Below are 18,770 nucleotides of genomic sequence, written 5' to 3' on the forward strand. Positions count from 1 at the left end.
GTGGGGCCGCGCCAGGAAGTGAGGCAATGGCTTCGCCAGGGCTGGAGGATGCTGCAGTCAAGGGTGAGGAGCACAGGTTTCCAGAGGGAAATGGGCTTTGGGTGAAAGTGGCCTGGGGCCGGACAGAAGTGGGGCGGGCAGAGGCTGCCCCTCAGGGGGGTTCCAGGCCGGCCAGGCCTGGCCTGACGGGTGGGGAGGGGTCCCGTGGGCTCTGTGTGATGGGCAGAGATGTCAGCTCAGGGGATCAGTCAGTGGAGAGAAAGTCCGGAGAGGACCAAGCAGTGCGAGCAGTGGGGAGGGTGGAGGACCCGGGGGCCAGGACACCTGCATTTGTAGGGTCAGTGCTGTCATGCTTTCAATCAGAACTTTCTCTTGGAAGCTGTATTAATTTAGAAACCATTTCCACGTGTTCCTCCTTATGACCGAGAACTTCGCAGAAGCCCTGCACCTCACCCTCTGACCCGCAGTCCAGGTGGTGGCTTCCTCGGGATCCATGTCCTGACCCTCCCAGATGGCAGTTTTCTCCTTTCCTGGAGCCCTGTGTGTGAGGCTGACCTGACCACAGCATCTGACACACCCTTGTCACCAGCTTTGTTGTGGTGACCAGTGCACAGATGTGCGTGTCTCTTCCTCCCTTCATACTGTGTGCCAGGCTCTGCTGCAGAAATCCCATCTACCTGGGATTAGAGCCCGTGCCTGTATTTGCCCCACTGCCACCTGGGCACCTGCCACTAAACCTGTGAGTGTGTGCACACCTCAGACCGATGATCATCATTTTCTGAACACACCCTTGCTACCATGTGGTTCCTAGCCTTAGGATATTCTTACTTTTTGTTTATTTTATATTGAGATCAGACTCATATAACATAAACTCACCATTTAAATCATTTTGAAGTGCATTGATTTGTAGTACATTCACAAGGTTGTGCAGCAATCACCATTATCTATTTCCAGAACATTTCCATCACCCCAAAATGAAGCCCCATATCCATTGGCAGTCACTCCCAATTCTTCCCCTCCCCAACCCAGCAACCACTAATCTTTCTCTGTGTGTTTCTCTACTCTGGGCATTTCACATAAACGGAATCGTGCAGTGTGTGGCCTTTTGTGACTTGTGCCTCTCACTTAGCGTGAGGTTTCAAAGTTCATCTGTGTTGTGCTTCATGTTGCACCCTTCTGTGGCTGGATAATGTTCCCCTGTGAGGATATTCCACATTTTGTTTATTATTCGTCTGCCTATGTGCATTTGGGTTATTTCTTCTTATTGTCTGGTATGTTCAAGGTTGCTATGAACATTCTTGTATATGTCTGACTTTAGGACACTCTTATACCTCTGATCTTTTCGACTCCCTTTTGAAATGTCCATATCTTTTACCATCCTCCTAGCTGGGTTCCCTTTCTGGAAGTTTCTTCTGCTTTTATGGCATCCCAAGCAGGAATCACACTAAATACTCTGCAGCCTCCTGTCTCACTTTGCTGACAACTTTCAGAGATTTTTGGGAAACCCACCAAGTCTTTTCTTCATTAGACACGTAACCCTGTGCACAGAATTACAGCGTGTCAGGGTTAAAAGCTTTGGGGCCTTTCAAAACTCTCTGAGCCACAGAGCTGCCTTCTGGCCAAACTTCAGCAAAACCTCAAAAGACCGTATTGTTTCAAGAAACGTTAATACTAATAGTCTGAAAGGCTCCATGTAGTCACAAGCCACTAGTGGGAAATGTATGGAAAATGAGAGCATTTGGGGCATGACTTTGCCGTGGCTGTCTCAACATAAACAATGAGATCTGAAGGCTAAATGGTGCCAGTTGCCATGAATTCATGAAGGCTTACAGCAGCTCATTTATAAAGCAGTCATCAATGTGAAGAAAATTTATCCTCAGCCACCGGGGAAAAAAACAACCCCAAATAAACCCAACTCAGAGCAACATGGAAAGAAATGCTCATTTTGAACACATAACATATCTTGCAGCTTCTCTCTATTAGAAAGTTGGGATCCACATCTTTTTGTTCTCTTACTCAGTTATTGGTGTCTTAGCTGTTGTTTTCCTTACACAGTTTTGTGATGCAAAGTTCTGATTCCAAGATTGGGGTCCTGTGGACAGCTGGGACCCACTAGCCATATCTGATCATAGAGTTAGCTACAGCTTGACAAGGCCCCAGATGCTCAGGAGAGACACAGACGTTCGTTTCAGTCCTCACACCAATTATTCAAGTATCTGGTTTTAATCTCTTTTCTTTTGATGTGTATCCTTTGAAGGAAAAATATTATGTGGTAAATTAGTCACTGCCTTTATTGCAGTGACCATGTTATTTGTAGAGTGGGAGCAGTAACGCTGCTTCCCTTGATTGGATGATGTGGTTAGGCAGCACCCTTTGTAGGCCACTGAATTTACCAGAACTTGTAGAAGACACACATATGTCTCATTGTAAAAAAGATTGCTACTCCCCAGAGTGAGCTGAGTTTCACCTTGATGTCTTGTAAGTGACTTGTGCCTCTATGGCAGTTTCAGGTGGTTTATTGAGGATATGTATTGCCCTCGCCTGCACTTACAGCCCAGTTATGTCCTATTTCCCTTCGACAGCTGACTGAGTGGTGACATAGACAAAGGTTCCCATTGTGCTGTGGAACCTGCAAGCATCAGAATGGGTTTGGCTTGTTTGCTGTGGCCTGTTCTGTTCATATCTAGAGTAAAGAAAGGCATGTGGTCGTGAGGTGACTGACGTTGAGCCAGAGCAAGGACATGAGCATTGGCTGAGCCCACCTAAGTGGGGTGTAGAGAGGCCTCATCTAGAGTAAAGAAAGGCATGTGGTCGTGAGGTGACTGACATTGAGCCAGAGCAAGGACATGAGCATTGGCTGAGCCCACCTAAGTGGGGTGTAGAGAGGCCTGAGATGGGAAGGATTTGCTGCCCAGAGCATGGAGGTCTGAGGTGTGCAAGGAAACCGCACAAAATACACTGAGTGTGATTACCACTAACAGCATTCTCCAAGCCACTGAGCATAGAAGACAGAAAACAGTCCCGAGGGATGGAGGATGTGCGGCAGAGATTTGGGGCTGGGTATTCTGAAGAAAGCACATGGAGGCTGGAGCTGTGGTTTGTCAACGATGCAGGTCAGTGCTGGCTCGGACATCAGTTCAGAAGTCTGGCTGAGGGACTCTTGGAGGAGCCCTGTTCCCCGCCTCCTCAGCCTCCCACGGTTCAAATTTCACTAGACCTGACTGCACCAAACCCCACCCTCGTGTTTACATTGCACCGGCCTTTTGGGCGGAATCAAAGTCCCCGTGTAGCCAGCAAGAGCTTTTACCTTCTGCACTGGCTGGAGCGGGAGGCCGGGTGCCCCGGGAGGGAGGCAGCACGCCCCCGACCCCAGGGGGAGGCTGGAGGCTGTCTTCAAGGAGAGCTGGGGCAAACAGTTGCAGGCTGAGAGCTGCTGGGCTGTTTTGCCGGAAGGTAAGCAGAGAACGTCTGTGTGTGTCCTGCAAGGCTACAGAGGCCTGAGTCTGAGCTGTGTGCTTCTCTGAGACTTGCCATCTCACTACGCAGGGGACGAGGAGCCGAGGGAGGCTGGGGTGGAATACTCTGTGGAAGAGAAGCCCCAGCCTGCAGGAAGGCATGTCGCTCAGGACTTGTGTAGGAATGGCTTCATGTGTTCGCAAGCTAGAGGAGTGGAACTTTTTGGGGAGAGTTCAAGGATGTTGTGACGTGGAGTGTGTGTTCGGAAGCTCTCTGGTCTGCTCTGTGGCTGGTCGGCTCAGGCAGCCTCTGTGGGGGCTGACAAGACCCGTTTTCCTCCTGGCTGGGCCCCAATGTGCTTTCACAGTTAGGAGTGCCTGAATGGGAGCTGGGCTGCCCGGTCAGAGGGCCACCAAGATAGGCGCCAGCTGCACGGCCAGCCTCCTCAGGGCATCAGGCATGAGTGGTTTGCACGCAGAGCTGCCTGGCCACCCTGTTTTCCATGTGGCTGGCAGGGGCACCTCGGTTATGTCAGGGGCACGCCTGCTGCAGCCCCACTCGGAACCCCAGAGCTCCTTTATCCCAGCATTCTGGAGCTTCGCCCAGGCGGTGAGGGGAGTGCTTGGAATCCAGCCTGGCTCCCAAGATGCTCGCTCGTGTCTCTGAAGTGGGACGTGTTCCCTCCCTGGGGGTTGGTCTGTGGCTGGCTGGGCATTCTGTGCGGAGGCCCTGCTCCCGATCTTGCTTTCGTTATTTTTTTTCCCCTGCTTGATATTTCTCCAAGAATTTACAGCCTGCCTCCTTTTTAGAGAGCAGGAGCCCAGAGCTCAGCTCTGTTCCACGGTGAAGGATGGTTGGTCCTGCACCCGCATGGACAGTCCTTGTGGGGTGCTCTGGTGCCACCACCTGCCAGCCTCCTTTCTGCCCCCTGCCTCCCGCCTTGCAGTTCAGAGGGTCGTTGTGTGTTTGGGATCTCAAGAGTACGTGTGCTCTCAAGGTGAGGCTGACACTCCAGGAGAAAGCTGTCTTAGAATGCGATTATTTCTAGCACTCTGCCTAAGGAGAGAAATAGAGGTTGCCTTCTACAGAGCAGAAATTTATTACCATCTTCTTTTAGTTTTAGAAAAAAAATTAGAGGAAAAGAACATGTTTCACCCACCTTGTAATATATCAAAGTCGTACAGTCTCTGATTTTGTAGATTAAAGGTAATATTCTTGAAGGCCCAAGCATAGTCATCATTTCTTACCTCTGGTTTTCTCCAAAATGGAAAATGATTCCGTACAAACTCGGGAAATCTTTAATTAGCACAGAGGCAGAATTCTATTGCTGTAAAATAAAAGTAAACCTTATTTTAGTGAGAGGTTATAAATGCTCTAATTATGAATGTCCACATGGAAACAGAGAGTGATTTCCACGTGTGTAACCAGCGCGGTCACACTGACTCCCCTTGAGAAGGAGCTGTCTGGCCCAAGGCATCTCTTCCTGCTTGTGAAGGGCAGGTCCTCCTGCGCCTGCAACCCCACCAGGCCCCAGAGAGCAGGCACCCTGGGGACACTGCCAAAGCCACTCGCCTCTCCCACTCTGTGTAGATGCGAGAAGGCTCCGTGCCTCGTGGCTCACCCCACTCTGCCCTGTCTTGTGCTCTGGGCCCCAGCCTGGCTTGGCAGGTGGGCTCTTCTATACTCCAGAGACTGACATCCAGGTGCTCAGTTAACACAGGTCCCAGCCAGCACTGATTGCCTGCTGACCTCTCCACGCCATGCAGCCCCAGACCCGCCTGCCATGTGGTCTGCTAGACAGCACGCGAGGCCATCATCCGGGCCGGGGAGGCACAGTTTCCAGCTTTTGAGTGGGAGGCCGTGTCATATAGTGATGGGATCCCTGGGTGTGTATTACAGGATCTGCTGGATCACCCCTGCCTCTGGGGTCTTGGCCCCTTCCCAGTCCTCACAGCCCCTTGACCTTGGGTTCAACAGAGGAGAATCCTTAGGCCTTTCTGGGTTTGTGAAAGCCCCAAATGAGGCGATAGGTCTGACGTGCTCAGAACTCAGTGGTTGCCCGGCCAGCTCATTACTGACGCTTTGTCATCCTTGATATCAGTCACCAAGGAGATGGGTCAGAAAGAAGCAGGCAACTGGAAAACCGTTTATAGCTGATGAGAGCTCGAGGCAGGTGGCTTGGCCATAAGGCCACGTGGTTAGAAAAATCAATGTCTGGGACCATTTGAGTCATGTCAAACGATGGCTTACGGAACTTGTGGATAAATTTAAAAACAATTCCACCTTTTACTATAGATTTATATTAAAAAGCAGTTCATCAATGTAATTCCCAAAGTGTGAGGTCAGTGGACCTGAGCTACGTGTACGCAGGGATTAGATGCTAATGGAACACTCCTGCTCCCCCGGCTCTGGGCACAGTGAGGACACCGACATGAAATGCGAGGTCCGGGAGTTCTTCACTTGAACAAGTAAAGGGAAATGTGCAGAAGGGAGTGTTTGCCCATTGCCTGATGTGGGCCGTACCCTTTGTCCTGGGCTCACTGAGTTGCCACAGTGCTCCTGGGAGCTGCTATCCTTGAATGCCCCCTTCCCAGGCATCCGCCTGGGCTCACTGAGTTGCCACAGTGCTCCTGGGAGCTGCTATCCTTGAATGCCCCCTTCCCCAGGTTACCTCTCCACAGACAAGGGAAGTGAGGCACAGAGAGGGTGAGTGATTCTCACAGCTGTAGCAGAGCCGGGACTCAAGCCTGGTTGGATTAGGCCAGAAAGTCTAGAAGGAGAGTGAAGACGTGTACGTAGATGGCTCCAGTGAAAACATCCAAACAAGCTTTATGCTGCAAGAAGAGAGTTCCCACCATCCCGTGGAATCCAGGAAGAAGAGGAAGGGCCTTTGAAGAGGGGGAGGAGAGGGAGGAGCAGGAAGAAGAGAAAATGGGGAGGAGGAAGAGAAGCAAGAGAAGGAAGAGGGGAGGAGGGGGAGGAGGGTAAGAGGGGGAGGGCGGAGGATTCCCAGGGAGCCACAGCAGCGCGGGGCCCATTCCACTGTGAATCCCTTGTCTGTCTTGATCTCATGACGGTTGCTTTAATTGAAGTATAATTTACATGCAGTAAAATTCACTCTGTTTAGTGTATGCTTGTCTGAGGTTGGCACACGTTCTTCCATGACCCTCTCACCGCAGTCAAGACACGAACCTTTCCATCATCTAAACTGTCCCTCGCCCCCCGTTGCAGCCTCCCCTCCCCACCTCTGTCCATGCCCATCTGTGTCCAGGCCCCGTATCCCTACCCAGAACGTCACCTGCGTGGAGGCTGTAGTTGGAACCTGTTGAGGCTGGCTGTGTCCACTCAGCATAGACTAGAGAACCATCCACCAGGCTGCCTGTGGATGGTGCTGCTGCTTCAGAATGAAGTCTCTCCCTCTTCTTAGACATACTTCCTGGGTCGGCTGTGGTCATCCGAGTCCCACTGTGGGGACCTGTGGCTCCTGGTATCGTTCATTGCCCCCACTTATCGGTACAGGTTGGACACAGTGAATTTAATTAGTGGGGTGGCCCTGAGAGAGTCATTTGAGGGTAACTTGGAGACAGGCCTGTCGGGAGCCATATCTGGGGAAGTAGCCTGTTCCCCCTGGTGGTTCAGGTGCAGGCATGTGTCCAGGGCTTCTGATGGGGCTGCAGGTGTGGTGGGCACATGACGGGGAGCTGAGTCCATGCAGGGAATAGCACTCGAGGCCATTAGTGGTGGGAACAGAATGCACCTGCTTCATTTTAGGAAATGGAAGATAAAACTGTGACCATCAGCACAGCTGCCATGAAAATGCGGGATTCTGTCCCCGATAATAAACCATTTCAGGAGTTAGCAGGAAAACACAAGGTGCTTAGTGGTTTCTGAGTAGTGAGTGAGCGTGTGTGAGTGTGTCTGTGTGTGAATGTGTGTGCAGCTTGCTTTATATAGTTTATCTGTGGAAGCTACAGAGGAAACATTCAGGTGATTTTCTTTCCAAAGTTAAGTTGTTGATTTCATAGAGAAGTGGTTGATCAGGATTAGAATTTCATCGTACTGAAGGAACTGGAACATGGGCTTCGGAGTTGGATGGAGATGGGTTTCAATTCCAGATACTCTATTCAGTAGGCTTTTAAAAAAAATCTTAAGTGGTAGTGCATTCTGAGCCTCTGTTTTCTCATCTGCAAAATGGGCTTTCCATATCCCGCTTCCCGGGCTTGCTTTGAGAACTGAGTGAGATCCCTGAGGCGTAACAGCGAGCTTGGCACATATGATCGTTTGCCCAGCAGCTTTGTCTTTAGAATGTCAACTGGATTGCAGGAGGGGGCGTTTCTGGGATTCTCTCTGTTCCTCTGGTGATGGAAATGCTGATTTATGTAGCTCGCCTGCGAGCAGCCCCATCAGTGCCGGGTGGATGTGGCTCATCCTGTTCCGTCTTTCCCTGCATCTGTTACCCATGCCATCTCCTGTTCCTCTTGCTACTCCCCAAGGGCTGGTCTGTTCCCCAGTGCATAGTACGGACTGTGCCGAATATTCCTTTTAAATCTCCATTTACAACTAGCAACCACAGCAAGTGCTTAGTCAACGCTTACTTTCATGGAGAATTTTCTGATTTCTCCATTGAAGACTTGCAGGGAGGATACTCTAAGTTCTTTTGAAACGAAAAAGTTACTNCCAAAATGGAAAATGATTCCGTACAAACTCGGGAAATCTTTAATTAGCACAGAGGCAGAATCCTATTGCTGTAAAATAAAAGTAAACCTTATTTTAGTGAGAGGTTATAAATGTTCTAATTATGAATGTCCACATGGAAACAGAGTGATTTCCACGTGTGTAACCAGCGCGGTCACACTGACTCCCCTTGAGAAGGAGCTGTCTGGCCCAAGGCATCTCTTCCTGCTTGTGAAGGGCAGGTCCTCCTGCGCCTGCAACCCCACCAGGCCCCAGAGAGCAGGCACCCTGGGGACACTGCCAAAGCCACTCGCCTCTCCCACTCTGTGTAGATGCGAGAAGGCTCCGTGCCTCGTGGCTCACCCCACTCTGCCCTGTCTTGTGCTCTGGGCCCCAGCCTGGCTTGGCAGGTGGGCTCTTCTATACTCCAGAGACTGACATCCAGGTGCTCAGTTAACACAGGTCCCAGCCAGCACTGATTGCCTGCTGACCTCTCCACGCCATGCAGCCCCAGACCCGCCTGCCATGTGGTCTGCTAGACAGCACGCGAGGCCATCATCCAGGCCGGGGAGGCACAGTTTCCAGCTGTTGAGTGGGAGGCCGTGTCATATAGTGATGGGATCCCTGGGTGTGTATTACAGGATCTGCTGGATCACCCCTGCCTCTGGGGTCTTGGCCCCTTCCCAGTCCTCACAGCCCCTTGACCTTGGGTTCAACAGAGGAGAATCCTTAGGCCTTTCTGGGTTTGTGAAAGCCCCAAATGAGGCGATAGGTCTGACGTGCTCAGAACTCAGTGGTTGCCCGGCCAGCTCATTACTGACGCTTTGTCATCCTTGATATCAGTCACCAAGGAGACAGGTCAGAAAGAAGCAGGCAACTGGAAAACCCTTTATAGCTGATGAGAGCTCGAGGCAGGTGGCTTGGCCATAAGGCCACGTGGTTAGAAAAATCAATGTCTGGGACCATTTGAGTCATGTCAAACGATGGCTTACGGAACTTGTGGATAAATTTAAAAACAATTCCACCTTTTACTATAGATTTATATTAAAAAGCAGTTCATCAATGTAATTCCCAAAGTGTGAGGTCAGTGGACCTGAGCTACGTGTACGCAGGGATTAGATGCTAATGGAACACTCCTGCTCCCCCTGCTCTGGGCACAGTGAGGACACCGACATGAAATGCGAGGTCCGGGAGTTCTTCACTTGAACAAGTAAAGGGAAATGTGCAGAAGGGAGTGTTTGCCCATTGCCTGATGTGGGCCGTACCCTTTGTCCTGGGCTCACTGAGTTGCCACAGTGCTCCTGGGAGCTGCTATCCTTGAATGCCCCCTTCCCAGGCATCCGGGAGTTGGATGGAGATGGGTTTCAATTCCAGATACTCTATTCAGTAGGCTTTTAAAAAAAATCTTAAGTGGTAGTGCATTCTGAGCCTCTGTTTTCTCATCTGCAAAATGGGCTTTGCATATCCCGCTTCCCAGGCTTGCTTTGAGAAGGGAGTGAGATCCCTGAGGCGTAACAGCGAGCTTGGCACATATGATCGTTTGCCCAGAAGCTTTGTCTTTAATACGTCAACTGGATTGCAGGAGGGGGCGTTTCTGGGATTCTCTCTGTTCCTCTGGTGATGGAAATGCTGATTTATGTAGCTCACCTGCGAGAGCCCCATCAGTGCCGGGTGGATGTGGCTCATCCTGTTCCGTCTTTCCCTGCATCTGTTACCCATGCCATCTCCGGTTCCTCTTGCTACTCCCCAAGGGCTGGTCTGTTCCCCAGTGCATAGTACGGACTGTGCCGAATATTCCTTTTAAATCTCCATTTACAACTAGCAGCCACAGCAAGTGCTTAGTCAACGCTTACTTTCATGGAGAATTTTCTGGTTTCTCCATTGAAGACTTGCAGGGAGGATACTCTAAGTTCTTTTGAAACGAAAAAGTTACTTTTTAAGCAAACCTATTACAAAAATAGAACGTGGGATTCATATGGTCAGTACACAGAAGAAAGAAAGATTCCACGGAGCTTCATAAGCCATCAGGTTTATCCTTTTGCTTCAAGGTGACTTTCTGATGGAAGCAGAGCCAGCGGACAGCTGAACATATTACAGTCAGTGATCGTCTTTTCCACTGCTGAGTGGTTGGTATTGGAAGGTGGTGGCTGTAACTAGCTGTCCCTTTGGCTGGCTGACATTCAGTCAAAATTGGAAAGAGTGTTTTCATGTTTTGTTTTTTTGGCTTTCGCATTTTCTTAAATTACTTTCGGAATATTTTCGGAGTGCCTCTTACCCTCCTATTGGGAAAGCCACATTTCAAATGTAGGGCTGGGGTGGGAAGGGGCTTGTCACCACAGGTGGGGGTGGTGGGAAGTCTGTCACTGCAGGTGCTGTCGTCTAACAAGACAAGAACGTCCACTTCGTATTTTCTTCCTTCTGGTTCTATTCCAGATGATAAACCTCACTGGTATGTCGTGAAGTCATTCAGAGCCATATTTCTGTTTGTTTGATTTTTAACTAGGCCCTGGCTGCAGGGAAATCATTGCCAGACAGTGGACAAGCCCTCTTTGAAAGGGTTGGAAGTGGTTGGGGGAGGAGGGGGCACAGAGGGAAAGGGGACACAGTATGGGATGGTTTACCCTGGACTGGGATGTATGAGGATTCTCATCCTGCATCCTGAACATGTCACTTTTCCCTGGGATCAGAATTTGTAGAATGAAGGTGGATTCAGGTGCCCCCACAGTCCCTTAAAGCCAGAAGCAAAAAGTTAAAACATTGTCATTTAAATGTATAAAAAGATGCAAGGGACAGATGATGGACTGGACCCCACCTTCCAGAACTTCTCTGTGCTTGCCTCCAATCCATTCAAAGCGGTGGCCCCTTTAATAGAACGTCAGACACAGAGACAGAGTGGAGCTCCAGAGACAGAGACAGAGTGGAGCTCCAGAGACAGAGACAGAGACAGAGTGGAGCTCCAGAGACAGAGACAGAGACAGAGACAGAGTGGAGCTCCAGAGACAGAGACAGAGACAGAGTGGAGCTCCGGAGACAGAGACAGAGACAGAGTAGAGCTCCGGAGACAGAGACAGAGACAGAGTAGAGCTTCGGAGACAGAGACAGAGACAGAGTGGAGCTCCGGGGACAGAGACAGAGACAGAGTGGAGCTCCACAGCCTCCCTCCTTCCTCATCAGGGGGCTCCACCCCCACCCCTCAGGGCCCATCGGGGCAGCAGGAACCCCAGCCACAGCCCATACCCAGAGACCACAGAGGGGAGAGTGGTTGCCTGTGTCATTTCTCGGTCTGGTTGCAGAAAATTGCTTTGTGCATCCCTTTTCCAAACCAGACTGTAGCAAGAGGAGCCATCTGCCATCAGGTAAAGAGAATGTCCTTTAACAATTGGCCAAGGGCTTTGGGGGCCTCCAACAACAGGACGTGGTCTCCCGCTTCATTTTTCATGGGGAGACTGGCAGTTGGCTATGCCATGAGCCTGCCTGTACCCTCCCCAGTTAAGTTTCACTTCTAGCCACACTTCTCTTTTTATTGCTCTGGTCTGCAGTTGTAGCACTGGGTCTTAGAAAGTAAAACGTGTTTAGATGAGGCAGCCCTGTTACGTACACAGCTCAGAGGTGCTAGCGGCACAGGTGAGAGGATGGGCGTGGTTTGGGCCCAGCCCTGCCACGTGGAGCTGTGTGGGTCTGCACAATGGGACCTCCACACTGGTGGCAGGACAAAGGAGACTGGAAAAGCAACAGCAAGTGCTGTTCATTATGCACCTGCTGTTTACGAGGGCTCTGTCTTACTCATCTTTGGAACCCCGGTTCCAAGTGTGCTGTGGTCAGACAATGTTCAAACATCCCTTGGATGTCTGGCTGCTGCTTCCTGCTCCATGGGCATATGGGGCTAACCTGCAGGATCACAAGTTTTGTTTTCTTCTAAATTTTGGAACACTTTGATCAGGTGACATCAGGTACTTTTCCAATTTTGTTCTGTGATATTTGAAGATAAAATGACAGGTGAGTGAGTAGCGGTGGCCAGCGCTGCCTCCAGCTCTCATGGGTGGCCAGGCCCGGCAGTGCTGTCTGGGGAGGGGCTGTTTAGATGCCCAGAGAGCAGAGGCACCTGGGCTGCAGATGGCCAAAGCTTCCACCTTCAGACCCTTACTGGTTGTCTGTGTGTTTGTTTTTGTTGGTGGGTGGGTTTTTGTTGTTGCTTTTGGTTTTGCCTGCTAAGGCAGCTCAGCTTCTTCCAAAGCTCTCTGGGTTTTGTCGTGTGAGAATAAGCTAGAACATTTAGTATCTCGGTTACTCAGTGTCCAGTTGGTGCCAGAGGCCATTCTCTAATGCTAGAGATACCAGAAGGAATAAAACAGCAAAACCCTTTCTTCCCTCGTGGAGCCTAGGTCCTAGTGGGGGAACATGCAGTGTGTGCACACGGAGGTGCATGCTGTGAATGGAACCCAGTGAGAAAGGATGGTCAGGGACACACATGCTGAGGAGGTGAGAGATCAAGTGGGATGAAGAGCCTGGAGGCAGAGAGCAGCAGAAGCAAAGGCCCTGGGGCAGATGCCTGCCCAAAGTGGTCTGGAAGCGACAGAGCAGGCTGAGACCAGGGAGTGGACACTGGTCCTTGTCCACTGTGGAAAGAGCTGTAGCAGTAATATGAGCTGGGTAGTTTGCATGTGTATTCTTTAGTTCTCATGACTTTGTTGAAAGATAAGAATAATCATTCCATTTATACATGAAGAAGCAGGGGCTGAACAATCTGAATGTCACGACCAGGAGCACACACAGAGGAAATGGCAGAACGGGAATCCCGTCTTCGAGGATAAGGGAAACTTAGGCGCTCACTGTCCTGCTGAAGTTCAAGTCCTCTTTCTTGCCCAGTAGCAACCCTTGACCAAAATACAGGATGGGCCCCTTCTCCGTCCCCCTCCCTGAGCCGACTCCCCTGCCAAGATCACAATTGTGTAGGTGCTGGGTGGGAGGAGTGTCAGCGGAGCCCTGGGTGAGCCTCCCCGGAGCTCCGTCCCTTGAGGAAGGTCTTTGCTCCTGCGAGTGACTCGGAAACTGGGGCAGTTCTGTCTTGGGATTCACTTGATTTGTTTCATGTTCCTTTCCTGTCGATTTTTTATTGGGCATTTTCTGATTAGAAAGCTATTATGTGCGTAGCAGGCTTAGGAAGAGTCCAGCGTGGTGTTTGGTGCTGGGTGGGGCTGGATCGGGCCCCTGTCCCGTGGCTGTGCTGCCCTGGAGAAGGCACCGTACGCACACCTAGGCTGTGGGGACTCGAGGACACCCCGTCCTCAGTGCTCAGAACTGGGCCTGGCATTGTTTAGTCAACAGTAACAGAAATGGTGCTGTTTTTAATGCCTCTATTATTACTTTAAGATATCTACTACTGATAAAAATAGTAAAAATAGGGTTATTTATAACCCCCAGCCAAGGGAATGTCCTGTTCTTTACCGTTTTGTACAGGCCCTTCCTTACGCACTATTCTCAGCGTGGGGCTAGCTGAAGGACTCTGCCTAAGAATGATGAATGGGCACTTTGGGGCAGCATTCCAATTTAAATTAGAGGAACTTCTTCACAACTCATTCTTGGGTTGATTTTTTTGTTTTTTTTTTTAAGTCATTGTGCCAGTTCATTTTAATTCAGATTTCAGGAGAAGGGCACGGAAGTCATACATGTATAGTCTTAGCAGCATGCAATCTGTTACTATAATGAGCCACCACGTGCCCTTGGCTGTGTGGCCCCGCAGTCTGTGCCCCGGCTGCCCACCCAGGCGTGGGGCTGCTCGCACAGGCGTCAGCACTCTCCATCATGGTAGGGGTCTCTGTGATTCTTGCAGAGCAGAAGACGTTTGTCAGCGCCGCCTCCTCTTCTGCTTTTCACACTCTGAAGAATAGAAGGACTGAATTACCAGGCCTTGTAGTAGTTGAGGTTGCCTGGCAACAGATAATCTGGACAGATCCAAATTAAACTGGTATTTACTGGGCCTATAAAGACACTCACCCATGTGCTCTGTCATTTAATTCTCAGGTCAGCCTCACGTAGAACCATCTACCCACACCCCCATTTTACAGCTGGGATTGAAGGTCAAGGTGAACACACCTGTTGGTAGAAACTGAGGAGGTGGGTCCCGTGTAGAGCTGGGACTTGAGCTGGTGTCCATCTGTGCCAGAGCTTCAGCAAGGGGTGACTGTTCTGCACAAGCCCTTGTGATTCAACAGATGCATCACGTTTTACACGTTTGGAACTGTAGAGGTGATACTTGCTGTGCCTTGCAATGTAGGGTCATTGTTGCAGGCGTCCCTTTGTTTAATTTGCACAGAGCTGGTGCAGTTCGTGTTTTCCGTCTCTGCCTATGCCATAGCCTAGCAAGGGTCACTTGCTGATCCCTGGTCTGAGCGACGTAACTTCAATGCCACCTCCTTCCAGGCAGGGCCACTGACAGAGCCTTTGGGTGTGTGCCCCCCTGGCACTCCCTGAGTGGGTAGGTGGCGTGGGCAGCAGGAGCACAAGGCTTCAAGGTCAGCACACCTGGGACCTAGGCCCACCCCTGCCTCCCAGCAGCTGCCTGGCCTTGGGCAAGTTGTTGATTCTCTCTGAGCCTCAGTTCTTTATAGATAAATAAGGAATATGCTAGTTAGGCCATCCTGTGAAAATCAGAGCAACTGTGCCAGGCGCCTGCCCTGCAATAGGTGCTCAGTGAGCAGTAGCTGTCATTGATTCTGTTACCTTGATTAATCCCACGGCCTGATCCAGCATACGCTCGTGTTGCCAGCTGCCCTGTCCTGAAGACTTGGCTTATTCACAGCATTTTGTGTATCGTTCCCGTTTCCTAGGCCCTTCCTCCCAAGCTCTCCTTTAAGGTGAAGGTCAGGGCCATTCCAGGCTGGGCTGTCCCCCGCGTTCACTATCCCCCATTCCCGCTGCTTCGTACACTGCCTCTCAGGCACAGTTAAAACGAGAAGGAAGCCGGGATTTCGGCACAGCACCCAATACCTCTCAGGACTCGTTCCGACATGCAGACCCAGTGTTTTCAAAAAAGTCAGCAGCCACTGCCAGGACAATGTACCAGTCTGGAGCCTGGGGGCCGTGAGGCATATGCCCAGGGCAGGTCCCTCCAGAGCGGCTCCAGGGCCAGGCCCAGTCGCCACCAGGAGGTGGTGGCTCGCACCTCTCTAATTCCAGGTGTCCAAACAGCGTAGGTTTCCAGCCCTTGGCAGCTCCCTTGTTGTGGAATGCCTGCAATTTCAGTCGAGAAAGTTGAGGGAGGTGGGGGAGGCCCGTGGCATGAGGGATAAACTGCCAACTCCAGCTTATTTTAGGAGGCTCTTGGCTGGGACGTGCCCTATGTGGCCGAGGTGATTAATGGCTGCCAGTCAGCAGATGGGGTCTCAGGAGTCACTAAACACCGCAGCCAGAGCCGAAATTAATAATAGCAGCAGAGGGTTCTGCACTTCCTGCCCACATTTCAGGCCTCATTTTTGTTTTCCGGACATTCCATGGATGGCGATCAGTGCATGTAGATCAGCCTCCGTGTCTGGTGGCCTGGACACAATCATTGGGCCCTACGTAGCTCAGAGTAACCACGTTAGATGGGAATGCCAACATCAATTCCTGCACTTTCTCCTTTCGTTGAGTTATGTGTTTAGATTTTAGCAGATCACTAAATGCTGAGAGGATGGCATTTGTTAATCAGATATTCAATATAATAGAATTTGTTACCTGACACATAGCCAGTGCTCAGCAAACGTCAGGCAGACGTATGAATGGACGCTCTCCTGTGTCTTAGACAAGCAGTCTATCCTTGGGGATTATGAGCTGGGCTGGTCTTCCCGCTCAAAATGATGATGGAATTCACAGTGAGCCTTCCAGGCAAGATCTTCAAGGGGTGAAGAATTTCAAAGCTCTATATGACAGTTTTTTTTTTTTTGCATGGACAGGTAGAAATGATTCTAGCACCAGAAGATATTTGATTATTTGAATTTCTTTTTATTGACATTTGCTTTCCCAGAGTTCAGATGCTCCTCAACTTATGATGGAGTTATGTCTTGATAAATCCATCATAAGTTGAAAATGCATATAATACACCTAATCTACCAAATGTCATAGCTTAGCCTAGCCTATTTTAAATGTGCTCAGAACACTTACATTAGCCTACAGTTGGGCAAAATCATCTAACACAAAATCTATTTTGTAATAAAGTGTTGAATGTCTCATGTAATGTATTGAATACTGTACTGAAAATGAAAAGCAGAATGGTTGTATGGGTACTCGAAGTACAGCTTCTACTGAATATGTATCCCTTTTGCACCATCATAAATCAAACTATGATAGGTCAAGCCATCGTAAGTCGAGCCATCATAAGTCAAGCCATCTTAAGTCTGGGACTATCTGTATAGATATAGAACGTTGGGATCTTGGAGTATTTGTCCCTATTTATTATAGATTATATCATGAGCTCATTTATTTGTTTAGATGGACATACATGCCCATTGTAAGAGAGTGATGCTCCCTCTTGTCTCTGACTTAAGGCCTTTCTCCTGTTTTCTCCTGTAGTGCTGCACACACAGGGCCCTGTTGATGGCAGCCTTTATGCTAAGGTGAGGAAGAAGAGCTCCTCAGATTCTGGCATCCCAGGTGGGCCCCCAGTTGTCCCAGCCACCAGCAGCCCAGACCACGGTGAGCACACCCTATCAGTGAGCAGTGACTCGGGCCACTCCACGGCCTCAATCAGGACTGACAAGACTGAAGAGCGTCTGACTCCAGGAACCAAGAGGGGCCTAAGCCCCCAGGAGAAGGCTGAATTGGACCAGCTGCTCAGTGGCTTTGGCCTGGAAAACTCCAGGAGCTCCCCCAAGGACATGACTGATGCCCGCAGCAAGTACAGTGGAACTCGCCATATAGTGCCAGCCCAGGTCCATGTGAATGGAGATGCTGCTTTGAAGGACCGGGAGACGGACATTCTGGATGATGAGATGCCCCACCATGACCTGCACAGTGTGGACAGCCTCGGGACCCTGTCCTCCTCAGAAGGGCCGCAGTCAGCCCACCTGGGCCCCTTCACCTGCCACAAGAGCAGCCAGAACTCCCTCCTGTCTGACGGTTTTGGCAGCAGCACTGGTGAAGATCAGCAGGGTGCCCTGGCCCCGGACCTGGGCCTTGGTGTGGACCCCTTGTACGAGCGGGAGCGGGCGTGTGGGAGCCGAGAGCCCCGGCATCCCCGGCAGCCCCAGCCCCTGCCAAGGAAGCCCTCTATGTCCGCGCAGACGCAGGCCTACGGGCAGAGCAGCTATTCCACGCAGACCTGGGTGCGCCAGCAGCAGATGGTCACAGCTCATCAGTACAGCTTCGCCCCCGACGGGGAAGCCAGGCTCATCAGCCGCAGCTTGGCAGACAGTTCTGGCCTTGTCCAGGCCCAGCCCGGGGTTCCGATCACCCCCACCCGTGGGACCAGCAGTAGGGTGGCTGTCCAGAAGGGCATAGGCACTGGGCCACCTCCCCCTGACACACAGCAAGCCTCTCCTGGCAAAGCGTTCAAACCCAGGTTTCCAGATGACACCGTCGTGAATGGAGCTGGCCCGGAGCTGGGTGCGGGCCCCTCCCCAGGCTCGCCCACCCTGGACATCGACCAGTCCATTGAGCAACTCAACAGGCTGATCCTGGAGCTGGACCCCACCTTCGAGCCCATCCCCACCCACATGAACACTCCGGGCAGCCAGGCCAACGGCCCCATAGCTCCGAACGGCATGGGAGGTGGGCTCCGGGCAAGCAGCAGGTTGCCTGACACAGGAGGGGGCCATGGCAGGGCCTCTGGGCGACAAGGTGAGCTATGTTCCACGGGATTCCGACATTTGATAAGAAATTAGCCTGCTGGGATGGTAGCTCACATTGAAATCCATGATGGAGGGACATTCCCCTTGCAGTTTCTACTCTCCTGAATTTTGACCTAGGATCAAAATGCTGTCATGCCACCATTGGCCCCTGGCTGCAGATTTGAAGGGTGGGAGAGCAAGGTAGGAGACCGCCTGTTAAAGTCAGTGCAGGGGCAGGGACTAGGCCTGGCCCGCTGCAGGGTGCTGGCCATGCCTGCATTCCACACACACTTGTCAGCATCTGTAGGCATGGTACGGTGGCCACTCAGGAGCCTGGTGTGGATCCCCCAGGCCACCTACTAATTGTGCAATTCGGTGCCAGATACTTATCTTCTCTGAGCCTCAGTGTCCACATCTGCAGAATGGGCTTAATAACGAAACCTTCCTCACTTTGAGAATACTGATGGGTTAATGAAGGATGCATACATGGACTGGGGCTTTATGGAAGAGTGCCAGGTACTTCAGTGGGTCTGAAGAGGGACAGCTGAGCCCCGGAGACAGTCTGCGGGGACAGGGGAGTGATGAAGCAGTCATAGTGGGGAGACTGTTCTTGGGGGGAAGTAGCAGGGGCAGAGGCGAGGGGGGCTCTACATGAAAGCAGCTCAGTGTGGCTGGAGGGCAAGGGACGTGCATGGGGAACAGAAGGTGGGGAGTGCACAGGAACTCAAGAAGCAGCTCAGGAGTGGGGGGCTGAGGGCTGCAGCCAGGCTTCAGAGCATGAGGCCGGGCACAGAGGAGGGGCCAGGCCAGGTGCGGGGCCACCTGTGCTCACCCCTG

The 18,770-nt window shown here is 51.2% G+C and overlaps 1 protein-coding gene across 1 annotated transcript in view; it reads left to right on the plus strand.

Annotated features, from left to right (window-relative positions):
* LOC103607165 (tensin-3-like) overlaps positions 1–18,770 on the plus strand; it is a gene marked incomplete at its 3' end in the record, with an annotated part of 109,701 nt that overhangs the window by 67,462 nt on the left and 23,469 nt on the right. Inside the window, exon 14 of the mRNA XM_008591702.1 lies at positions 16,678–17,943. Coding sequence (XP_008589924.1) covers positions 16,678–17,943 — 1,266 coding nt within the window. The remainder of the gene's footprint in view (positions 1–16,677; positions 17,944–18,770) is intronic.

The sequence above is a fragment of the Galeopterus variegatus genome, unplaced genomic scaffold (genome assembly GCF_000696425.1).
Source record: "Galeopterus variegatus unplaced genomic scaffold, G_variegatus-3.0.2 Scaffold7200, whole genome shotgun sequence".
In the NCBI taxonomy this organism is placed as follows: domain Eukaryota; kingdom Metazoa; phylum Chordata; class Mammalia; order Dermoptera; family Cynocephalidae; genus Galeopterus; species Galeopterus variegatus.